At 43.6% G+C, this 23,173-nt stretch overlaps 1 protein-coding gene across 1 annotated transcript in view; it reads left to right on the top strand.

Annotated features, from left to right (window-relative positions):
• The window catches only part of dhx36 (DEAH (Asp-Glu-Ala-His) box polypeptide 36), a 142,470-nt gene that overhangs the window by 69,136 nt on the left and 50,161 nt on the right, over window positions 1-23,173 (top strand). Inside the window, exons 12-14 of the mRNA XM_084409512.1 lie at window positions 16,753-16,840; window positions 20,861-20,916; window positions 21,091-21,155. Of these exons, the coding sequence (XP_084265638.1) occupies window positions 16,753-16,840; window positions 20,861-20,916; window positions 21,091-21,155 (209 nt within the window). The remainder of the gene's footprint in view (window positions 1-16,752; window positions 16,841-20,860; window positions 20,917-21,090; window positions 21,156-23,173) is intronic.

The following is a 23,173-nucleotide window of genomic DNA, read 5'->3' as shown; positions in this document are numbered from 1 at the left end:
CCTAGGAACACTTCACGTTTTATCTCCCTCCTCCCCTCCGACTCACACTGAATTTTTATGAGGGTAAACCATATGATTGCTTTTGCTAACGTAATAGATTTGATTCACTTTATCTGACTTTGGTAGGCGGCTCCATTTTTAGGACCGAAATTACCCATCAGATCGCAGTATGGAAATGCAATTTGTGCTTGTGGTGATTTAGGAACTCTCAGAAATACTTAAAGGATTAGTTCACCCCAAAATGAAAATTTCCTAATAATTTACTCACCCCAATGCCATCCAAGATATCCATGTCTTTCTTTCCTCAGTGGGAGAGAAATTATGTTTTTTGAGGAAAACATTTCTGGATTTTTCTAACAATAGACTTCATTGGTCCATTCAAGTCCAAATCAATGCAGTTTCAAAAGTCTTTTAAGTGTTTAAACAGGCTGTACGCGATCACAGCTGAAGAAGAGGTTGTTATCTAGCGAAACAATAGGTCATTTTTTTTTACATTTTTATAATTTATAGACTTTTTACCTTCAATAGTTCGGATTGAGCTGATCAACAAACGGACCGGGAACTATGTCATCACGTTGAAAGGTCACGTCGACGCCGGCAATACTATTTGACTATTACTTATTACTATTCATATTCATCAGAATGTTATTCATATACTATTCATATTCACTGAATACTATTACTATGTATATAATAGCCAACAATACTATTTGAACTGTCCTCCTACGTACTGTCGCATTGTAAACAGCGGGGCGGTACTTCTGCCGGCGCCGGCGTGACCTTTCAACGTGATGACGTAGTTCCCTGTCCGTTTGTTGATCAGCTCAATCCGACATTCAATCCGACACTATTGAAGGTAAAAAGTCTATAAATTATAAAAAATTTTTGAAAATGACCTATCGTTTCGCTAGATAACAACCTCTTCTTCAGCTGTGATCGCGTACAGCCTGTTTAAACACTTCAAAGACTTTTGAAACTGCATTGATTTGGACTTAAAAACGATGGTAACCAATGAAGTCCATTGTTAGAAGAAAAATCCAGAAATTTTTTCCTCAAAAAACATAATTTCTCTCCCACTGAGGAAAGAAAGACATGGATGTCTTGGATGGCATTGGGGTGAGTAAATTATTAGGACATTTTCATTTTGAGGTGAACTAATCCTTTAACAACAGAAAACTGAAAACCCTTCATTTTGTGAACACACACATGTGAGTTCATTAATGGTGTCTTTGTTTGCAAGTAAGTTCTCTTACGAGAGGTTCTCTCGTATTGCGTAAGTTGCTTACGCTACGGGAAAGTTGTCTTTCTTCGAGATCTGAAGCCAAAAAATTATCCTTAATTTTGTATTCATTGTCAACGCAGTGCAGCAGCCGACAGACCATGGCAGGCTGTATAAGCGTGCTCATTGGCTGCCCGGCGGCAACTGCTTAAGCCTACCAGTGAGCCCTGTGTGACGTCACACCCTATCAGGGCGCTTCGCGCCCTCCATACGCTTCTAACCGTCAAGGTGGGTGTGGCCAGTGTGTATATAAGCAGGGCTCGTAGGCTGAGAATCAGATTTTCTTGTCTTCAGCGAAGCTCTTCGCATCGCTGGATCTTGAGAGCCGCCGCCGTTGAAACCAGCAACCAGCAAGCCTAGGACAGCGCCTGAAGAAGCCGGCCGCCTTCGCCGCCTTCAGCCTTCCGTGCCTGCTACGCTATCCAGCGACATATCCTTTTATTCTGCTGTGTGTGTTCGCCCTGCGACATAAACTTTCTCTCATTCTAAAAGAGCACGAGGCGTTTTTCTAAAAATGCCTCGTCTTTCCTGCGGCTCGTGCCGCGCCCCGCTCAGCAACGGAGACCGCCACCTCATCTGCGCTCTCTGCCTGGACTCTCTACGCCGCCACCGCACTCTCTACGGGCGGCTGCCCAGAGTGCGAAGAACTTTCAATGTCGACCCTGCGGGCTCGACTTGAAGTTTTCGACCAAGCTGTCGCTCCGCCTGTCCCTGCTGGGCCGCGCAAGAAGCGCCGCTCACAGAGACCACCTGAGACCGATGAGGCATTTAGAAGCTCGCCGGAGCCCCTCCCTCGAGCTTCTCTTTCGCCCTCTCCGCCCCCCCTCCCGGCCGGTCAACCGCTGGCTCCCGCCCGCGCCGCCGCTGCGTCAGGGGATGAGGCCGCTGGGTTTGAAGAGCACGCCTCTGACAGCTGTTCTATCCTGGCTTCTGACAGCGAGGAATGGTCTACCGCCTCCTCTACAGTCCAGGATTCCGGCCGCACTCGAGCAGGCGAGGACGCGGAGCTTTTGCGCCTCCTAACCACGGCCGTTGACCAGCTGGGCCTCGAGTGGTCTCCTCCTAAGGAGCCAGCACCCAACAGACTCGACGGCTGCTTTCTGCATCGCCGCCGCCGTTCGCCAGCGTCCAGAACTGCACCCTTCCTGCCAGAGCTCCACAGCGAGCTCTCTAAATCGTGGAATACACCTTTCACCGCGAGAGTCTCTTCCCACGCTTCATCGACGCTCTCACAGGTTGACGGCGCTGCTAAAAAGGGATATACTGCCATTCCCCCTGTGGAAGAGGCGGTTGCAGCGCACCTTTGCCCACCTTCTGGATGGCGTTCAAAGGCTGCCCTCCCGTCAAAGGCTTGCAGGACCACTTCAGCCCTCGTCGGCCGCGCTTTCACCGCCGCCGGACAGGCTGCATCTGCCCTTCACTCTATGGCCGTGCTGCACATTCTTCAAGCCAATCTTCTCCGCGATTTGGACGAGAAAGGCTCTGACTCTGCTTCCATCACGGATTTACGAAGCGCGACGGACCTTTCCCTTCATGCCACGAAATCCGCTGCCCAGGCCATTGGACGGTGCATGGCCTCTCTGACTGTTACTGAGAGGCATCTCTGGTTGACGCTCGCCGACATGAGGGAGTCTGAACGCACGGCGTTTCTCAACGCCCCCCTCTCCCCCACCGGCCTGTTCGGCCCAGCGGTAAACGGGATCGTGGACCGCTTCTCGGAGGTGCAGAAAACTACACAGGCTATGAACCTTTTTCTGCCTTGACGCTCAAGCTCTGCTGCACGCCGTCCTCGTGACCAGCCTGCACAAAGCTCCGCCCAGCGTCCAGCTCGACCTCCGTCCTCGCAGCGACGACAGGGCGGCCGCCCTAGATCGCGCTCGACCAGCCGAAACAGACCGCCTCCGCCGCGGGGACCCCGGCAGAGGATTACGGTGAAACCTGAGCCCGCTAAGTCCTCCTAGCCCGAGAAAAGAAGTGACGGCTGAGTCCCGCTGCGGCCGGACCACCGTCAAAGCTTCACGTTCTGCCAGTCCCCGTTGCCACGGTTACTGCAGACAGTTACTTCGCAGCCAACGAGCCGGTAAATTCACCTTCTCGCCTGCACACAACCGCCGTTTTTATGGCGACCCAGAGAAATCTCAAAAAGAGCATAATGTCTGGTTGCACGGCTCACGCCGTATGTGTTTCAAGTGCAGTAAGTGTGCCCACGCCTCCGTGTTCACCCCTGTACACAAGCACCATAAATCCCGTGTCCCTCACAGAGCCCACTCTCATAAAGCAGGCAAAAGCCGCTCGAGTGTTGAAAGTAGGTCACGTGTCCACCTCCCTGTGCCCACACCTACCCACTGCCCGCTCTGTTACATGGCCTCTCACGACCGGTCAGGTTTTAAATGTAAGTCCTGTGCCCGCCCCCGAGCGCTCACACATACTAACAAAGTTAGTCCTGTGCCCGCCCCCGACGCCGCCCTCGCGCATCGCGCCTCACACTATATGTTCCCCGTCCAAAGCCACCGGGACTCTGTGTGTAAAATGGCCAGCTATCGCTGCATGCGAGCCGCCGTATCTAAGCACCAAGAGCGCGCGTACGCGCCTCCGTTTCAAGTTCTCGAGCCCGCAACGCGCGACAATCAGAGCGACACTCCTGCGCAAAGGTGCTATAGAACCTTCTATGAGCGAGACGGGCTTTTACAGCCGTTATTTCCTCGTTCCCAAGAAGGACGGAGCCCTCAGACCGATTTTGGAAGACTTATGAGAAGACCGTTCAAAATGCTCACAACCAGGCAGATCCTCGCGCAGATTCGCCCGAGGGACTGGTTTATCTCTCTCGATCTAAAAGACGCGTACTTTCAGATCCAGATAATACCCCGTCACAGGCCATTCTTGAGATTCGCCTTCGACGGTCAGGTATATCAATACACCGTCCTGCCGTTCGGCCTGTCTTTAGCACCCCGTACATTCACGAAGTGCATGGACATGGCTCTCGCTTCCCTGACAGGTCAGGGAATGCGAATTTTGAACTATTTGGACGATTGGCTAATTCTAGCACAGTCAGAGGCAGAGCTTATCGCCCACAGAACAGTGCTCCTCAGCCATCTGGAAAGCCTGGGGCTCACGGTCAACTGGACCAAGAGCGCTTTAGTGCCCAGTCAGTCAACCTCTTTCCTGGGTTTGGATCTGGACTCTGTGGCAATGACGGCCCGCCTGTCGATACAGCGCATGCACTGTATTCAACGCCTGGCCGCGTCTTTCCAGACGGGCAGCACCGCACCTCTCAAGACATTTCAGAGGATGCTGGGTTGTATGGCTTCAGCTGCAGCAGTGCTTCAGCAGTGCTTCAGCTCCGCTACAACGCTGGTTGAATGCCCGAGTGCCTCACAGAGCATGGGCTTCCGGCCGCACTCGGATCAGAGTGACTCAGAGCTGCGTTTCAGCACTGAAGCCCTGGTTAGCGGCCGACTGGTACCAGCGGGGAGTGGCAATGGGGACCATCTCGCACCGCAAAGTTATCTCGACGGATGCTTCCACCTCAGGCTGGGGCGCTCTGTTCGAAGGCAAACCGGTCTTTGGCCTTTGGTCAGACCAGGAGAAATCCCTCCACATAAATTGTTTGGAGATGATAGCAGTCGAGAACGCGCTCAAGCGTTTCCTCCCACTCATACGGGATCACCATGTGCTAGTCCGCTCTGTTGTGAACTTAGAATCGAAAGACCAGGAGACTTGGTTGTTTCTTCAGCAGGATTCTTTATTGAGAACACGAGCTGTCGGTAGCTGCAGTCACCAAGTCTGACGTGAATGTTCTCTTACAGTTTATATACATTTAGGGGCAGGAACCGAAAAAGACAGGTTTAGGAACCGGTTTTAGACTGAGAGCATTGCCCACCCTAATCCACTCAGCATATCTATTCAAACACTGAGACCCGAGTACAGGACTGGCTGGACTTTATTGCTAAGACACAAACTCCAAGAGTTTCAGTAAAACAGGACTGACCAGAGTCTTTTGCTAGAAAACTCTGATAATCATAATTTATACCTAACCTTAACATGCTAAATTCAATGTAAACCTAAATTAAACATTTTAATAAATTTGCATTCCCACATTTGCCCCTTTGAGAGTCTTAAAAAAAAAACTCTCACAAAATACAAATTTATACACTTAAAAGTTAATTCTTGTAACTTGTGTAAGTTACAGGCACATAGCAAGTTCAATCTTGTAACTTGTGTAAGTTACAGGCACAAAGCCTGATCTGTGTTGTTCATCTGTAATTGCATGTTGACACAGAAACAAACATGCAATTAGGGTCCGTGAAGTTCTTACGGGTAATATTCTTTTATGGTTGGACCAGTCATTTTCTCGTGCGAGGCGTGAGTCATTTGTTGAATGAAACACTTGATACTGTGGAAGCATACGTAGAACGCCAGTAGGAGAAATAACAGCAGCATTGCTATTTCTTTAATCCACAGCCAGGGTTTACCTATCAAGTTTCCGAACCATGAAGAATTGTCTTCAGTCATCTGGTGTAATTTTGTTGAAAGATCAAGAATGTCTTGTTGGATTTTGTTCAAATTCTCTGTTGGATCCATTAACCCGGTGCAGCACTCAGGGCCGATAATGGTGCAGGCTCCACCTTGCGTTGCAAGAATGTAATCCAAGGCTACTCTGTTCTGTAAGATCATTATCTTGTGCGAAGCGAGAGTGTTCGTGATGTTGCCCAGGGCCAAAGCCGTATCATTGGCCAATTTCTGTACAGAATCCGACAGGCTTCTGACTTGATCGAGAGCCTGCATGACACCATACGATGGGATTAAGGCTCCAAGAGTTCTTGACCACCACGTTTGAACACAAGTGAGTCCTGGAATGCAGCCATCTTTGTTGGCAGAAGGAGCTGAATCATGTAACTGTGAAGAGCTTGGAGTGGATTCATCAGCTCTAAGAATATGTTGTTTCTGGGGTCTACACTTTGTGCTATGTCCATGATGGTTAGGATTAAGGCAATCTTGATCATGTTGCTGGATGACTGAAGTTCCCGTAGATGAGTCTGCGTTGTGTATTTTTTTCTTCTGTGTTGGTTGTAGTCTCTGCAGTTTGTCTAGTTGTTTTCTGGAGGTTGGGTCTTCATATGCAGGTGTGTAGGTCAGTGCATATGGTTAAAAACAAACAAACAAAGAACAACTGCAACAGACCAGTATTCATTGTAAAGACTACAAACATTAGGGTTGTATCCTCTATTCAATCTGAGTCTGCTAATTGTGGTTCCTTCTTTCCCTATTTCTTAATTTATGAGACACCTAAAAAGGAACAGTGAGGTGAGGATGGACTATGGTTGGGAAGGGCCTATAAGGGAATCTTCACCGCAGGGTTGGCCCCCGAAAGCCTGTTGCTTCCAGTTCTTCCCTGGGCACCTCACTGGTCCATGTGTCCTATCCTATCCCTGTAGGGGGAGGAACCACTTTGCAATGTGACACATGAGTCCATGTTTTCTTTCCCTGGCACAACACTGCAGCTGCTGTAATCATCATTACTTGATGTGGTCCATGCCACTTAGGTTCTAACGGCTTGTGTCGGAATGATTTTATCATGACCCATTGACCTGGGACGATTGTGTGTCCACCCTCTGGTGGAGTCTGCCAACATGACTCAACTCTCTCTCTGGCACTCTGTACTGCCTTTGTAAGGTGTTCACAGTAAGAGATCAGGGCATCTGAGGCAATGTGAACATCAGCATTTCTAAGGTCAATCACACCTGGCATCTTCATTGGGCGTCCTGTAATAATCTCATGAGGGCTCAGTCCTACTGATCTGTTAGGTGACGCTCTCATACTACACAGTACAGCTGGCAATGCTTCCACCCATGACACTCCTTCCTGATGCATTTTGCTTAGCCTGGTTTTGATTGTTCTGTTTGCCCTTTCAACCTGTCCTGATGCTTGTGGCCTGTAGGGGCAGTGCAGATTCCACTTAACCTTCAACATTCTAGACACCTCCTTGACAACCTGTCCTGTGAAGTGTGTACTTTGATCTGAGTCAATGCAATCTGGTAATCCCCATCTGGGAATGAAATCAGTGACAAGACATTTAGCAGTATGTGCAGCTGTAGCACGCCCTGTTGGATAAGTTTCTATCCATCTTGAGAACTTGTCTATTACTACCAAAACGTCAGTTTTTCCCTTACAACGAGGCAACGATATGTAATCAACTTGCAAATGACGAAATGGTCCTGGTGGAGCTGGGGTATGTGCTGCTGGTGGAATGGCTGCTGGTACATCATTATTTTTCTGACATGTAACACACCTTTTGGCTGTTTCTGTGGCTACATTTCTGAATTTTGGATTCCACCATTGATTTGAGAACCTGTGATTCATCGTTGCTGGACCACTGTGACCCAAATTGTGTATTTGTTGAGCCAAATATGGCAGCAGTGATTCGGGAGCAACATACTTCCCCCCTTTGGTCCAGCAGCCAGATGAATCAACGGTGGCTCCTTTGTCTAACCATGTCCATGCTTCATATAGAGGAACATCTTTGTACAAATCAATGATAGATTCAGGGGGCAGAATTGTCTTCTGTGCTGTACTACCTGAACACACTTGTACAGTTACATAGAAACAAGCCTGTTTAGCTGCTACATCTGCAAGAACATTACCTTTAGCTTCTGTAGTGCTAGTTGTGAGATGTGCTTTCCCTTTGATCACCGCTAATTTCTTTGGAAGTTTCATGGCAAACATAAGATCTTTCACTAATTCAGCATGCTTAATGGGGGATCCAGCAGAAGTTAGAAACTGTCTGCTTTGCCAAATGACACCAAAATCATGAATAACCCCAAAAGCATACCTGGAATCTGTGTAGATATTTGCAACTGATCCTGAAGCTAGTGTGCATGCTCTAGTTAAAGCTACCAGTTCTGCAACCTGAGCTGAAAAATGATCTGGAAGACGACCTGAAGCTACCACCTCAGTGGTGGACGTTACTGCATAACCTGCTCGTCTGTTCCCTTCAATTACTTGAGCTGAACCATCAACAAACAACTCAAATTCTGCATTTTCTATGGGAGTTTCTGCTATTTCACTTGTCGCTGCATATGTAAGCGTAACACAATCATGAGTCATTTCGCCTTCATCCTCTAACACAACTTCAGTCATTGCAGACATCATACATGATGAGGGGTTCGTGACCGGTGCACACTGTAAAACAATGTTCGGGGCTGTGAGAGTAGTTAACCAATTTCCCCAACGAGAGGAAGTGACTTTTTCTTTTATGCTACCTTTCACAAAAATTCTTTTGTCATTATGATGGATTACCGGGGAAAGGTAGCTACTCACAGCCCCAACAATTAGTTTTTTTCCTGTTCTTTTTGTGCTCTTAAAAGAGCCTGTGCGAGCTGTCCTAAAGTTTCAGTGGACATTGGCTGAACTACGTCCGGGTTGTAGGCAGGTTGAGAAGGAGCAGAATTATGCTTCTATTTCTTTTATTATCTTGCAACTTCTTCCTACATTCTTTCTCCCAATGTCCTAGTTTTCCACAGTAGTGGCATGTACTTTCTTTTTTAGTCCATCTATTGTCTTGTTTCATTGGGTTAAACGTAGCTGCTGCTATTCTCACTTGGGTTTTAACATCAGCATCTCTTTCCCATGTAGCTAACCTGTCTAGGTTACTTCTGAGAGTTCCGTTAGCCCACGTAACATGTAGGAATGGCAAGGCTGATCTGTACTCAGCTATAAGACCATCTGCCCAAATTCGGCTTAGAGCTCCTCTATCATCTAGTACACTTTCAGAATCCTCCACTATTCCACTGTACGTTGCAGCTGCCTGAGAAAATCTTTCAGTGTATTCACTTATAGTCTCTCCTTTCTTTTGTACACATCTAGTAACTTTCGACCAATCTATTTTGGGTCCTAAGAGATTCTTTAGGATTTTCAAAACACCTTCTCTCAAATCGCCTTTACTGACATGTTGCAGTTCGGAAGTAACAGCAGACTCAAAACTGTTAAATTCAGATTCAGTTAGAATTTGTGACATCAGCTGTGTAACTTCTGGCAACGACATGTCGTAAAGATGCATTTTACTGATCAATGCTCTTCTAAATTCAGAAAATTCGGTGCGTGCTGAGGGTAAACTCTGGGATAGTCTCTCGATATCTTTGGGTCCTAGCGCTTTGGCAACAGTTTGTACTTGGACAACAGAAGAGTTGAGAGGAACACTTTCAGTTCCCTCAATTCCCTGAGACCTTCTCCTAGCGCCACACACCTTCACTGAATCTACTGGCTTATCAGTTACTGATTGGATGGCTACATCTGTTTCAAAAAAAGCTTGTAAGTCAGGGTAAATGTTATCTGGCTGACTAACTTCTACATCAGTTTTTTCTATAGCTTTGTTGTGGCTCAATTTCTTAGTCAACGAAGATATTCTAGCACGTAGCTCATTTACCTGTTTCTCTAGCTCTGAGTTGCGCTTAGGCTGTTCTGTATTTTTTGCTAAAACAAATTCTCTGTGACAACAAATAATGCCCTTCATATGTTTTTTGCGGATGCTTGCTCCAAGCACCTTTTTACACTCATCTACTGACCAAGTTTTGTCTGGGTGAATTTCATATTTCCGAGTTAGTTCCTGTCTAACTTTTTCAGTGACTATTAGGTCCATTTGTTCTCTTAACATATTTTTGAATTCACTTTCTGACCACGATGAGGTCGCAAAGCCACCTTTTTCCGTTGTGGGGATCAGTCTGGCATTTTTTCTAAACATTTCTGTGAGTTTTCTTTGTTACCACACAATAAAAAAATAAAAAAATAAAACTTCTCTAGGGTACACTTGTTAACACATCAGCTATTGTTAACTTTCCAAATGACCAACACTTCACACTTAACCTCCCTGCCTACAAAAAAAAACAGAGGATAAAACAAAATATTAGCAATTTACGCTAAAATCTTCCCTGCCTACAAAAACAGAGGATCAACCGAAATAACTAGCACGTAAAGCTAATTCTTCTCTGCCTAAAGCAAAGGGTACACAATATTAACCTGTAATGTTAATCTTCCCTGACGGGCAGAGGGTATCTTTCATCTCTAAAAAAACTTTTTTTTAGAGGATAACTTGGTTAACAAAACCCTGCAGCTGTCTGTTAACTCTTCTCTGAACGGCGCAGAGGAAAAAACACATATACTGGTCTGTAGCGGTTCTTTGAATGGAGTGAACCATTGAACCACCATTGATTTGAGAACCTGTGATTCATCGTTGCTGGACCACTGTGACCCAAATTGTGTATTTGTTGAGCCAAATATGGCAGCAGTGATTCGGGAGCAACATACTTCCCCCCTTTGGTCCAGCAGCCAGATGAATCAACGGTGGCTCCTTTGTCTAACCATGTCCATGCTTCATATAGAGGAACATCTTTGTACAAATCAATGATAGATTCAGGGGGCAGAATTGTCTTCTGTGCTGTACTACCTGAACACACTTGTACAGTTACATAGAAACAAGCCTGTTTAGCTGCTACATCTGCAAGAACATTACCTTTAGCTTCTGTAGTGCTAGTTGTGAGATGTGCTTTCCCTTTGATCACCGCTAATTTCTTTGGAAGTTTCATGGCAAACATAAGATCTTTCACTAATTCAGCATGCTTAATGGGGGATCCAGCAGAAGTTAGAAACTGTCTGCTTTGCCAAATGACACCAAAATCATGAATAACCCCAAAAGCATACCTGGAATCTGTGTAGATATTTGCAACTGATCCTGAAGCTAGTGTGCATGCTCTAGTTAAAGCTACCAGTTCTGCAACCTGAGCTGAAAAATGATCTGGAAGACGACCTGAAGCTACCACCTCAGTGGTGGACGTTACTGCATAACCTGCTCGTCTGTTCCCTTCAATTACTTGAGCTGAACCATCAACAAACAACTCAAATTCTGCATTTTCTATGGGAGTTTCTGCTATTTCACTTGTCGCTGCATATGTAAGCGTAACACAATCATGAGTCATTTCGCCTTCATCCTCTAACACAACTTCAGTCATTGCAGACATCATACATGATGAGGGGTTCGTGACCGGTGCACACTGTAAAACAATGTTCGGGGCTGTGAGAGTAGTTAACCAATTTCCCCAACGAGAGGAAGTGACTTTTTCTTTTATGCTACCTTTCACAAAAATTCTTTTGTCATTATGATGGATTACCGGGGAAAGGTAGCTACTCACAGCCCCAACAATTAGTTTTTTTCCTGTTCTTTTTGTGCTCTTAAAAGAGCCTGTGCGAGCTGTCCTAAAGTTTCAGTGGACATTGGCTGAACTACGTCCGGGTTGTAGGCAGGTTGAGAAGGAGCAGAATTATGCTTCTATTTCTTTTATTATCTTGCAACTTCTTCCTACATTCTTTCTCCCAATGTCCTAGTTTTCCACAGTAGTGGCATGTACTTTCTTTTTTAGTCCATCTATTGTCTTGTTTCATTGGGTTAAACGTAGCTGCTGCTATTCTCACTTGGGTTTTAACATCAGCATCTCTTTCCCATGTAGCTAACCTGTCTAGGTTACTTCTGAGAGTTCCGTTAGCCCACGTAACATGTAGGAATGGCAAGGCTGATCTGTACTCAGCTATAAGACCATCTGCCCAAATTCGGCTTAGAGCTCCTCTATCATCTAGTACACTTTCAGAATCCTCCACTATTCCACTGTACGTTGCAGCTGCCTGAGAAAATCTTTCAGTGTATTCACTTATAGTCTCTCCTTTCTTTTGTACACATCTAGTAACTTTCGACCAATCTATTTTGGGTCCTAAGAGATTCTTTAGGATTTTCAAAACACCTTCTCTCAAATCGCCTTTACTGACATGTTGCAGTTCGGAAGTAACAGCAGACTCAAAACTGTTAAATTCAGATTCAGTTAGAATTTGTGACATCAGCTGTGTAACTTCTGGCAACGACATGTCGTAAAGATGCATTTTACTGATCAATGCTCTTCTAAATTCAGAAAATTCGGTGCGTGCTGAGGGTAAACTCTGGGATAGTCTCTCGATATCTTTGGGTCCTAGCGCTTTGGCAACAGTTTGTACTTGGACAACAGAAGAGTTGAGAGGAACACTTTCAGTTCCCTCAATTCCCTGAGACCTTCTCCTAGCGCCACACACCTTCACTGAATCTACTGGCTTATCAGTTACTGATTGGATGGCTACATCTGTTTCAAAAAAAGCTTGTAAGTCAGGGTAAATGTTATCTGGCTGACTAACTTCTACATCAGTTTTTTCTATAGCTTTGTTGTGGCTCAATTTCTTAGTCAACGAAGATATTCTAGCACGTAGCTCATTTACCTGTTTCTCTAGCTCTGAGTTGCGCTTAGGCTGTTCTGTATTTTTTGCTAAAACAAATTCTCTGTGACAACAAATAATGCCCTTCATATGTTTTTTGCGGATGCTTGCTCCAAGCACCTTTTTACACTCATCTACTGACCAAGTTTTGTCTGGGTGAATTTCATATTTCCGAGTTAGTTCCTGTCTAACTTTTTCAGTGACTATTAGGTCCATTTGTTCTCTTAACATATTTTTGAATTCACTTTCTGACCACGATGAGGTCGCAAAGCCACCTTTTTCCGTTGTGGGGATCAGTCTGGCATTTTTTCTAAACATTTCTGTGAGTTTTCTTTGTTACCACACAATAAAAAAATAAAAAAATAAAACTTCTCTAGGGTACACTTGTTAACACATCAGCTATTGTTAACTTTCCAAATGACCAACACTTCACACTTAACCTCCCTGCCTACAAAAAAAAACAGAGGATAAAACAAAATATTAGCAATTTACGCTAAAATCTTCCCTGCCTACAAAAACAGAGGATCAACCGAAATAACTAGCACGTAAAGCTAATTCTTCTCTGCCTAAAGCAAAGGGTACACAATATTAACCTGTAATGTTAATCTTCCCTGACGGGCAGAGGGTATCTTTCATCTCTAAAAAAACTTTTTTTTAGAGGATAACTTGGTTAACAAAACCCTGCAGCTGTCTGTTAACTCTTCTCTGAACGGCGCAGAGGAAAAAACACATATACTGGTCTGTAGCGGTTCTTTGAATGGAGTGAAACTCACCAACCCTTGGTTGTAAAGGAAGATTCTGGAACTCAGTCAGGCTTTGAGATCTTTGAGCTTGAAGTTTCAATCTGGAGTCAGGTCTTTGAGCTTGAAGTTCTTTGAGTTTCCTTTTTCTCCATCCGGGTCACGGCACCAAGGTGTTGTGAACGTAGAATCGAAAGACCAGGAGACTTGGTTGTTTCTTCAGCAGGATTCTTTATTGAGAACACGAGCTGTCGGTAGCTGCAGTCACCAAGTCTGACGTGAATGTTCTCTTACAGTTTATATACATTTAGGGGCAGGAACCGAAAAAGACAGGTTTAGGAACCGGTTTTAGACTGAGAGCATTGCCCACCCTAATCCACTCAGCATATCTATTCAAACACTGAGACCCGAGTACAGGACTGGCTGGACTTTCTTGCTAAGACACAAACTCCAAGAGTTTCAGTAAAACAGGACTGACCAGAGTCTTTTGCTAGAAAACTCTGATAATCATAATTTATACCTAACCTTAACATGCTAAATTCAATGTAAACCTAAATTAAACATTTTAATAAATTTGCATTCCCACAGCTCGGACAACATGTCTGTGGTGTCCTATGTGAACCGACAGGGCGGTGTCAGATCCAGAAACCTGTGCAAACTGACAGAACGCCTTCTCGTGTGGGCTCATCGCTCGTTGCGCTCGCTGAGAGCCGCGCACGTGCCGGGCCACCTGAATGTCGGCCCAGACAGGCTGTCCATAGACATCATTCCCCCGGGAGAATGGTCCCTGCACCCCCAGACAGTCCAGTTACTCTGGCGCCTATTCGGCAGAGCGGATGTCGACCTCTTCGCGTCGAAAGACAACGCTCACTGCCCGATATTCTTTTCGAGGAGCGAGGACGCGCTGGCCCAGACCTGGCCCAGCCTCCCGCTGTACGCTTTCCCTCCGATCTCCCTGTTACCACAGGTCATTGCGAGAATCAGGGAAACGCACCACTCAGTGCTTCTCATAGCCCCGCGTTGGGAGAACCAAATCTGGTACCCAGAGCTAGTGAGGCTGTCGCACTTACCCCCATGGCCGATCCCGGTGAGAAAGGATCTCCTATCTCAAGCCGGTGGATCGATCTGGCATCCCCATCCAGAGCGCTGGTCTCTGCATGCGTGGATAATCAACGGATACCCGTTGACCTACCAGAAGGGGTCGTAAACACGATCACGCAGTCTAGAGCTCCCTCCACGAGAAGGCTCTATGCGTCTAAATGGTCTGTGTTCGCTAAATGGTGCGCTACTAAGAGCGTGGATCCACGCACATGTGAGGTTCCGCGGGTGCTCTCCTTCCTTCAAGAGCTGTTGGATAAGGGCAGGTCCCCCTCCACGCTCAAAGTGTATGTGGCGGCTATTGCAGCGTTTGCTGAGACGACGCGCAGCCGTGCAATAGGAAGGAATGAGCTTATCATCCGTTTCCTCAGAGGAGCTAGACGGATGAATCCCCCGCGGCTCCCCTCGGTTCCTATTTGGGATCTGTCCTTGGTCCTGGAGGCCCTGAAGGCTTTTCCCTTTGAACCGCTGGAATCCGTGGATCTCAAATACCTTTCGCTCAAAACCGTTTTTCTGATAGCTCTGTCTTCAGTAAAACGCGTGGGGGATCTGCACGCGCTATCCATTAGCCCTGCATGTCTCGAGTTCGGACCTAATGACTCTAAAGTCATTCTCAGGCCGAGACACGGTTACATCCCTAAAGCGATTGGTACCCCCTTTAGGGCGCAGATCATCTCCCTTTCGGCTCTGCCAGCATCCGATAGCGGGGACAGTGATAACCTCCTATGCCCCGTCAGGGCGCTGAGAGTTTACATTACGCGCTCCGCCGCTTTCAGGCGTTCCGAGCAGCTCTTTGTTTCTTTCGGCGGGCGCACCAGAGGTCTCGCCGCCTTGAAACAGAGCTTGTCCAGGTGGATTGTGGACGCGATTGCAGCAGCTTACGCCTCCAAACACCTGCAGTGCCCTTTGAGTATCAGAGCCCTGTTCCCCACCACGTGCCTGTGTACCGGTGCTGGCCGCCTGTCCTACACTTGGTTGCGCTGAGGTTATTTTCTCCACACTTAGACCGGTGATACCGCTCTATTTTTCCCCTATATGTGCTTATGTACTATGCAGGCCCGTGCTACTGGCCGCATCATTCACATTGATATATATAGACCGGCTGTGCCGCTCTATTTTATATATGAAGTGAAGTGCTTTATACATGTGTTGGCCCGTCTCTTGACCGGCCACTTGTTCAGCATGTTGTTTTCCCCGGTCTCCCTGGGACTCATGCACTGGATGCTCGGCGCACACGGCGTTGACAAGGGGTTCCCGTAGCGTAAGCAACTTACGCAATACGAGAGAACCTCTCGTAAGAGAACGTACTCGGTTACCTAATGTAACCTCGGTTCTCTCTAGAAGAGGGAACGAGTATTGCGTAACCGGCCGTGTCGTGCCACGAGCTTTTGCGCTTCAGACTGTGAAAACCAGATTCTCAGCCTACGAGCCCTGCTTATATACACACTGGCCACACCCACCTTGACGGTTAGAAGGGTATGGAGGGCGCAACGTCACACAGGGCTCACTGGTAGGCTTAAGCAGTTGCCGCCGGGCAGCCAATGAGCACGCTTATACAGCCTGCCATGGTCTGTCGGCCAGAAAAAGAGTCCAGACCAAAGTCTGTGATATTCTGATCCCTAGTAGATATGTTTTTTTGTTTTTTTTAATTATTGTCATCCTTGCTTGTTAGGGGGTTGTTCAAATTTATAACCTGAAATGTGCACTGCAGTTTGTGTAAAATAAAGAGGTTGGTAAGATTTTTAAAATGTTTTTGAAAGCCTTTATTCTCATCAAGACTGCATTTATTTGATCGAAAATACAGTGAAAACAGTAAACTTGTGAAAAAATAATACAATTTAAAATCACTTTTTTTATAATATTTTTTTTATTTATATATATAATTATTATATAATTATAATTATATAATTTATATATATATATATATATATATATATATAATTTTAAATAAAACATTTTTTCATATTTTAATATTATATTCATGTGATTATTGCTGGATTTCTCCCTTTTTCAGTGTCACATGATCCTACAGAAATCATTATAATATGCTGATTTGGTGCTCAAGAAACATTTCTTATCAATGTTGAAAATGGTTATGCTTACTATTTTTTTTTCTGGATTCTTTGATGAATATTAATATAATATGAACAAAAACACATTTATTCCAAAAAAATTATTTGTTCAATTTTTTAACGATTTTACTGTCACTTTTGATCTATTTATGCCTACTTACTAAATACAAGTATTACTTTCTTAAAAATAAAAAAATCTTACTGACCTCAAAATATTGAACGATATTCAAAAAATAAGTATGTGATCTTGTTGACACGTTAATGCTGCTTTGTCTTTCAGGATGGAGCAATTCTAGTGTTTCTGCCTGGATGGGACAACATCAGCACCCTGAATGATTTGATCATGGCTGACCAGATGTTTAAGTCAGGTAGATTATACATAAATATATATTCTCTAAATCAAATCAGTTTCTCTTCACAAAAGGACCCAGTTTTATGGTTTTCACATACAGTGCATCCGGAAAGTATTCACAGCGCTTCACTTTTTCCACATTTTGTTATGTTACAGCCTTATTCCAAAATGGATTAAATTCGTTATTTTCCTCAAAATTCTACAAACAATACCCCATAATAACAATGTGGAAGAAGTTTGTTTGAAATCTTTGCAAATGTATTAAAAATAAACACAGCCTTTGCCATGACACTCAAAATTGAACTCTGGTGTTTCCTGTTTCCACTGATCATCCTTTAGATGTTTCTATAACCTGATAAGAGTCCACCTGTGGTAAATGCAGTTGATTGGACATGATTTGGAAAGGCACACACCTGTCTATATAAGGTCCCACAGTTAACAGTGCCTGTCAGAGCTCAAACCAAGTCATGAAGTCCAAGGAATTGCCTGTAGACCTCCAAGACAGGATTGTATCGAGGCACAGATCTGGGGAATGGTACAGAAAAATGGCTTCAGCATTGAAGGTCCCAATGAGCACAGCGGCCTCCATCATCCGTAAATGGAAGAAGTTTGGAACCACCAGTACTCTTCCTAGAGCTGGCCGCCCGGCCAAACTGAGTGATCGGGGGAGAAGGGTCTTAGTCAGGGAGGTGACCAAGAACTCCAGCGTTTCTCTGTGGAGAGAGGTGAACCTTCCAGAAGAGCAATTATCTCTGTAGCACTCCACCAATCAGGCCTGTATGGTAGAGTGGCCAGACGGAAGCCACTTCTCAGTAAAAGGCACATGACAGCCCGCCAGGAGTTTGCCAAAAGGCACTTGAAGGACTCTCAGACCATTAGAAACTAAATTCTCTGGTCTGATGAAGCAAAGATTGAGTGGCTACGGGACAACTCTGTGAATGTCCTTGAGTGGCCCAGACCCGACTGAACATCTCTGGAGAGATCTGAAAATGGCTGTGCACCGACACTCCCCATCCAACCTGATGGAGCTTGAGAGGCTCTGCAAAGAAGAATGGGAAAACTGCCCAAAATTAGGTGTGCCAAGCTTGTTGCATCATACTCAAAAATACTTGAGGCTGTAATTGGTGCCAAAGGGGATTCAACATAGTATTGAGCAAAGGCTGTGAATACTTATGTACATGTGAATTTTTTTTTTTTTTTTTTTTTTTTTTTGAATTTGCAAAGATTTAAAGGTTGTATCAGCGATTTCAGGCCCAAACATAAATGATCACATTCATCTAATCTTTCCTAACGATCCACTAGCTACCCGCCCCATAAGCAAGCCGTCAAAAAAACGCGTCTCTGTAGGCAGCCTAGGCTCTGAGATCTGCACACAAAAACAGTTGGTATCACCATCACTCAAAACCAAAATAAACAGTGTTCCAACCAATCACCGACAGGGGTGGGTGTTGTGAGGTTTTGCGCTCGTGCACGGCTGCCTATGACGGCTGCACGCGAAAACGTTTCATTTAGGGGGAATTGTTTGTAGAATTTTGAAAAAAATAAAAATAATGAATTTAATCCATTTTGGAATAAGGCTGTAACAACAAAATGTGGAAAAAGTGAAGCACTGTGAATATACGGATTTCCGGATGCACTGTATGAATATATCTTCACTAAAAAAAGAAACATCACTCAAGCATTTTCTTTTTATGATTAAACTGAAGTAAGTAGAATTAAAATGTTTATGTATTAAATGTTTATGTATTAAATAAAACTTATGAATGCATAATTATGGGATGGTGATGATAATGAGACAATATTGGTAATTCTGTTTCAGTAAAAAAGTACTATTAATGAAATAATTTTAATACTAAAACTACTACTAATAATAAAGATTATAAGGTCTGACAGGCAGCAGGAGTCATAAATATTATTCATAGTCTGTGTTTGCTCAAACTGATTTGTTGAAATCAAAAGATGAATGGTGATAGGTGAGAGCACTAGTGAAATGGCTAAAATATTGATGATGATCATGATAGTAATTCCAATCAAACTCTGTAATTTTGACAGGAAAAAAAACAATAAGGAATATTATTTACATGTAGTGCATCAGTTTAAAGGGTTAGTTCACCCAAAAATGAAAATTCTGTCAGTAATTACTCACCCTCATGTTGTTCCAACCCCGTAAGACTTTCGTTCATCTTCGGATCACAATTAAGATATTTTTGATTAAAGGACAAGTTCGGTATTTTACACTTAAAGCCCTGTTTACAGATCGTATCTGATGAAATAGAACGGTTAAGATTAAATTTTGGACAAATGCTGCTGTCCCGAGAATTTTAGGTTTATTTCGCTTTCCCCCCAACCCCCACAATGGTTGTCTAGGTGCACTGGAACATTCCTTCCTAAAACACATTAAACTTTCGTTTACAAAGACGTGAAACTCACCGAGTGGTCAGGGGTGTTCACTGGTATGCTCACTCAAAAATCGCTGAAAAAGATGCATTCCAACAGGTTTTATCGTAGTTTTTGTCCAACTCCATTGAGTTGTATTGAAAGAGCTGTGTGAGGTACGGTATTACTCCGCCGCTTCTTCTTCTGCTTCTTCTGTGTATTCAATGAAATGCCAGTGGTTTGCTTGCAATTGGCAAAGGTGCATTATCGCCACCAACTGGGCTGGAGTGTCTATTATTCAAGCTCTCAACGGAAGAATCTACGGGTGTGAGATGTTTGGAAAAATAGGTCCACAGTTTTACAACTAATGGTAAAACACCTGTTGGAAGGCATCTTTTTCAGTGATTTTTGAGTGAGCATACCAGTGAACACCCCTGACCACTCGGTGAGTTTCACGTCTTTGTAAACGAAAGTTTAATGTGTTTTAGGAAGGAATGTTCCAGTGCACCTAGACAACCATTGTGGGGGTGGGGGGGAAAGCGAAATAAACCTAAAATTCTCGGGACAGGAGCATGTGTCCAAATTTTAATCTTAACCGTTCTATTTCATCAGATACGATCTGTAAACAGGGCTTTAAGTGTAAAATACTAAACTTGTCCTTTAAATCTGAGAGCTGGATCACTCCTCCATAGGTTTCTATGGGATCGAAACTTGCCGGCCCAGAAAAGTTAGTAAAGACATCATTAAAATAGTCCAAGTGACTACAGTGGCTCAACCATAAGTTTATCAAGCGACTAGAATACTTTTTGTGCACAAAAAAACCCCTGAGAGTTGGATCACTCCTCCATAGGCTTCTATGGGATCTGTGTGGGCCTGAGTGAATTCACGTAGTGTAACAGCGCAGCGCTTCTGTGTTGTACGTCACCACGTAGGCTCACGCATCACACACATGACCAGCGTCGGCCAATAGTGAGCATACGTCACCAGGTGAATTCAGATCAGGCCCACACAGAAGAAAATGAATAGTTGAATAAAGCCGTTATTTTGGGGTTTTTTTGTGCACAAAAAGTATTCTAGTCGCTTGATAAACTTATGCTTACTTATGGTTGACTAGAGTTTGTTTTTTCCAGCTCGCAAGCCAACGGAGAGTTGCTAGACGACCCTGGCTGCAAAATAAAATTTGCTGCCGCTAGGGTGCGTCTAGATTTCTAGGCTAGAACTAACCCTTTAACATGGTATGAAAGGCTCTCTCACTTTCCCTCGCTCTTTACTTGTGTGATTAAAAAGAGAGAGATTGCATTGAGCCAGCAATGGTAAGATCTACAGTTACAGTGCATCAGAGAATGCTGTGTATCCATTTATATCAATGGGAAGTGTGCTATAAAGATGAAGAGGGAAGCACAATTTTCTGCGGACCAATTCACTGTATCCCCTCTTTATTCAAATTTAGAACAGCTTTTTTCACACCCTCATAAGTGAGCTAATGCATTCTCTTATAGGAGCAACAAAATGAATCAGTTTTCATGAAATAGTGCAAAACAAAATTCAAAGTATGAAACAATAATGGTCAGTGACCCACTCTTTTTGGGCACAGCTACTATTGTCTTTACGCAGAAGAAATGACAAATACACAGTTCCTCAAATCTCGGCTCTCTTTCAGATCGGTTTATCATCATCCCCCTCCACTCTTTGATGCCCACGGTCTCTCAGACTCAGGTGAGTGTTGTAGATAGTTGTGGCAAGGTCTCTGCTTCCCACAACAGCTCTCAAATGCGATCTTTCCCTCCCATCTGACTGCTGAATTGAATTCGCTAAGCTCTATGTGAAGTCCAGCGCCTCAAACTTTCTATAGTGCTATTATTTTCATGAATGACACTTTGCTCCCCTCAGGTGTTCAAAAAGCCGCCCCCGGGAGTGCGCAAGATTGTGATTGCTACCAACATCGCAGAAACCAGGTGTGCTTGTGTGAATGTGCTCATGATTATACAAATATTTTTTTCTGTTTGTGTGTTTTGTGCTTTTCTGTCTGTTGTACTGTATGATGAAAATAATCTCTGTCAAGATTCAAATAACCATTTGTCAGTTTTGTTTGATAATGAATAATTAACTCTTGTTGCTGCTTTTCTTGCTGGTGCCATCAGTATGCAAAAGTTGAACCATGCAGTGGCCAAGTAGCAATGGAGCCAGCTTATTAAAACTCAACAACACACAGCTTTAAAACAGACTTTGAGGGTTGTCTGTACTCGGTACAAACAAACTCAACAAAGAGTTGAAAGCAGCCAGAATTTGATGGGGTTTCATATATAAATTCATGAGTGGAGCTCTTTTTAATTGCATTCAGTATAATCAGGCTGTTCTGCCGCTGAAATGTTTGGTCTCTGGTAATAAACGTCTGGAGTCTGTGATGGTGAACTTTGATCAGTTATTAGAGATTCATTTCTGTTATTTCAGCTTTCTCATATTTCATCATAAATATTGGTAACATTTACAATAAGGTTCTATTTGTTAACACTTTAAAAACATATATTATTTGTTAACATTAATGTATTAACTAACAGGAACTAACAATGAGCAATACATCTATTAATCTTTGTTAATGTTAGTTAAAATACAGTTGTTCATTGTTTGTATAATGTTAATTCACAGTGCATTAACTAACGTTAACAAATAACAACTTTTGATTTTAATAATGTATTAGTAAATGTTGAAATTAACATGAACTAAAACTAAGTTGTATCTGTTAATATTTAATGGACCTGAACATGAACTAACAATAAACAATTGTATTTTTTATTAATTGACGTTATCAAAGATTATTAAATGCTATAACAAATGTATTGCTCATCGTTAACTGATTTTAGTTAATGCATTTACTAATGTTAATTAGTCCAGGTGATGTCCAGGTGATGTGCAAAATTTGAGGTGATATGTTCACTTTTTCATAAAAGCATGAAACTTGGTACTTGGTACATGGTACTCTTGTACAGTTTGGGGCCCTGAACATTTTCAGAAATGGAGCCATCGTAAAAACGCCTTGTGGCGGCCGTGGCAGCCATATTACTTTCCTCCATAACCAAATTATGTATTTTGTATCATATCTCCTGAATCAAATATGATAACACAGAAAAGGTGATGTCTACCCCCATGTATATAACATCATAAACTGTTCAGGTGAATAGTTAATAGTGAATTCAGGGTTGTGAGAAGGAAATCAAAGTATCTGAGAACTTAGGCTAGACTTTATAATATCATGTCTGTTGTATGCATGTTGTGTAGAGTTTAAAAAGCTTAATCCTTTTGTTCATTAACCTTGACAATACAGTGACTGTAAAGAATAGAATATTCAATATGACCTTAGCAACATAGCTTAAAGGGGTCATATAATGCCATTTTTGTACAAGCTAATATGATTCTTTAGGGTCTAAATGAAAAGTTTATAATACAGTTTAATTAAAAATTCTCATTAGTATTGTAAGAAAACACTCATTTTACCTGGTCAAAAACAGCTCTGTTTTCAGCACGCCGTTTAAGTGCATGTGTCTTTAAATGATAATGAGCTTTGCTCACCCCACCCCTCTGTTCTGTGCGTACACCGGTTGTAATAATAACACAATAACCATAACGCGTTGTTCATTATAAACGTGGGATTATGAATTATATTGAGAACGTCGTACATAGAAAACATGCCGTAATGTACCCTGAGTATAAACAGCTGCATTCATTGTGAAGCGTGCAGCAAGCGATTTGCAAAGATTAATATAAATATTAATATAAAGGTTAATAAAACGTTACACTCACTTCAGTTCTTCTGGAGGTGCAGCAGGAACACGAATAGTTGGTACCGATCCTTTTTTCAGGAGCAGCTTCTTAGCAAAACCAGCTTTATAACGTTCGTTTATAAAGCAGTCTGGTGTGTGAAATGATTTGCGCAAACATGAAAGCATTGATGTTGATCGTGGGGAATATTCCCTTC

The sequence above is a fragment of the Rutilus rutilus genome (genome assembly GCF_951802725.1).
Source record: "Rutilus rutilus genome assembly, chromosome: 5".
Lineage (NCBI taxonomy): Eukaryota > Metazoa > Chordata > Actinopteri > Cypriniformes > Leuciscidae > Rutilus > Rutilus rutilus.
The sequence above is the reverse complement of the archived record's forward strand: the minus strand, read 5'-3'. Positions and strand labels throughout refer to the sequence as shown.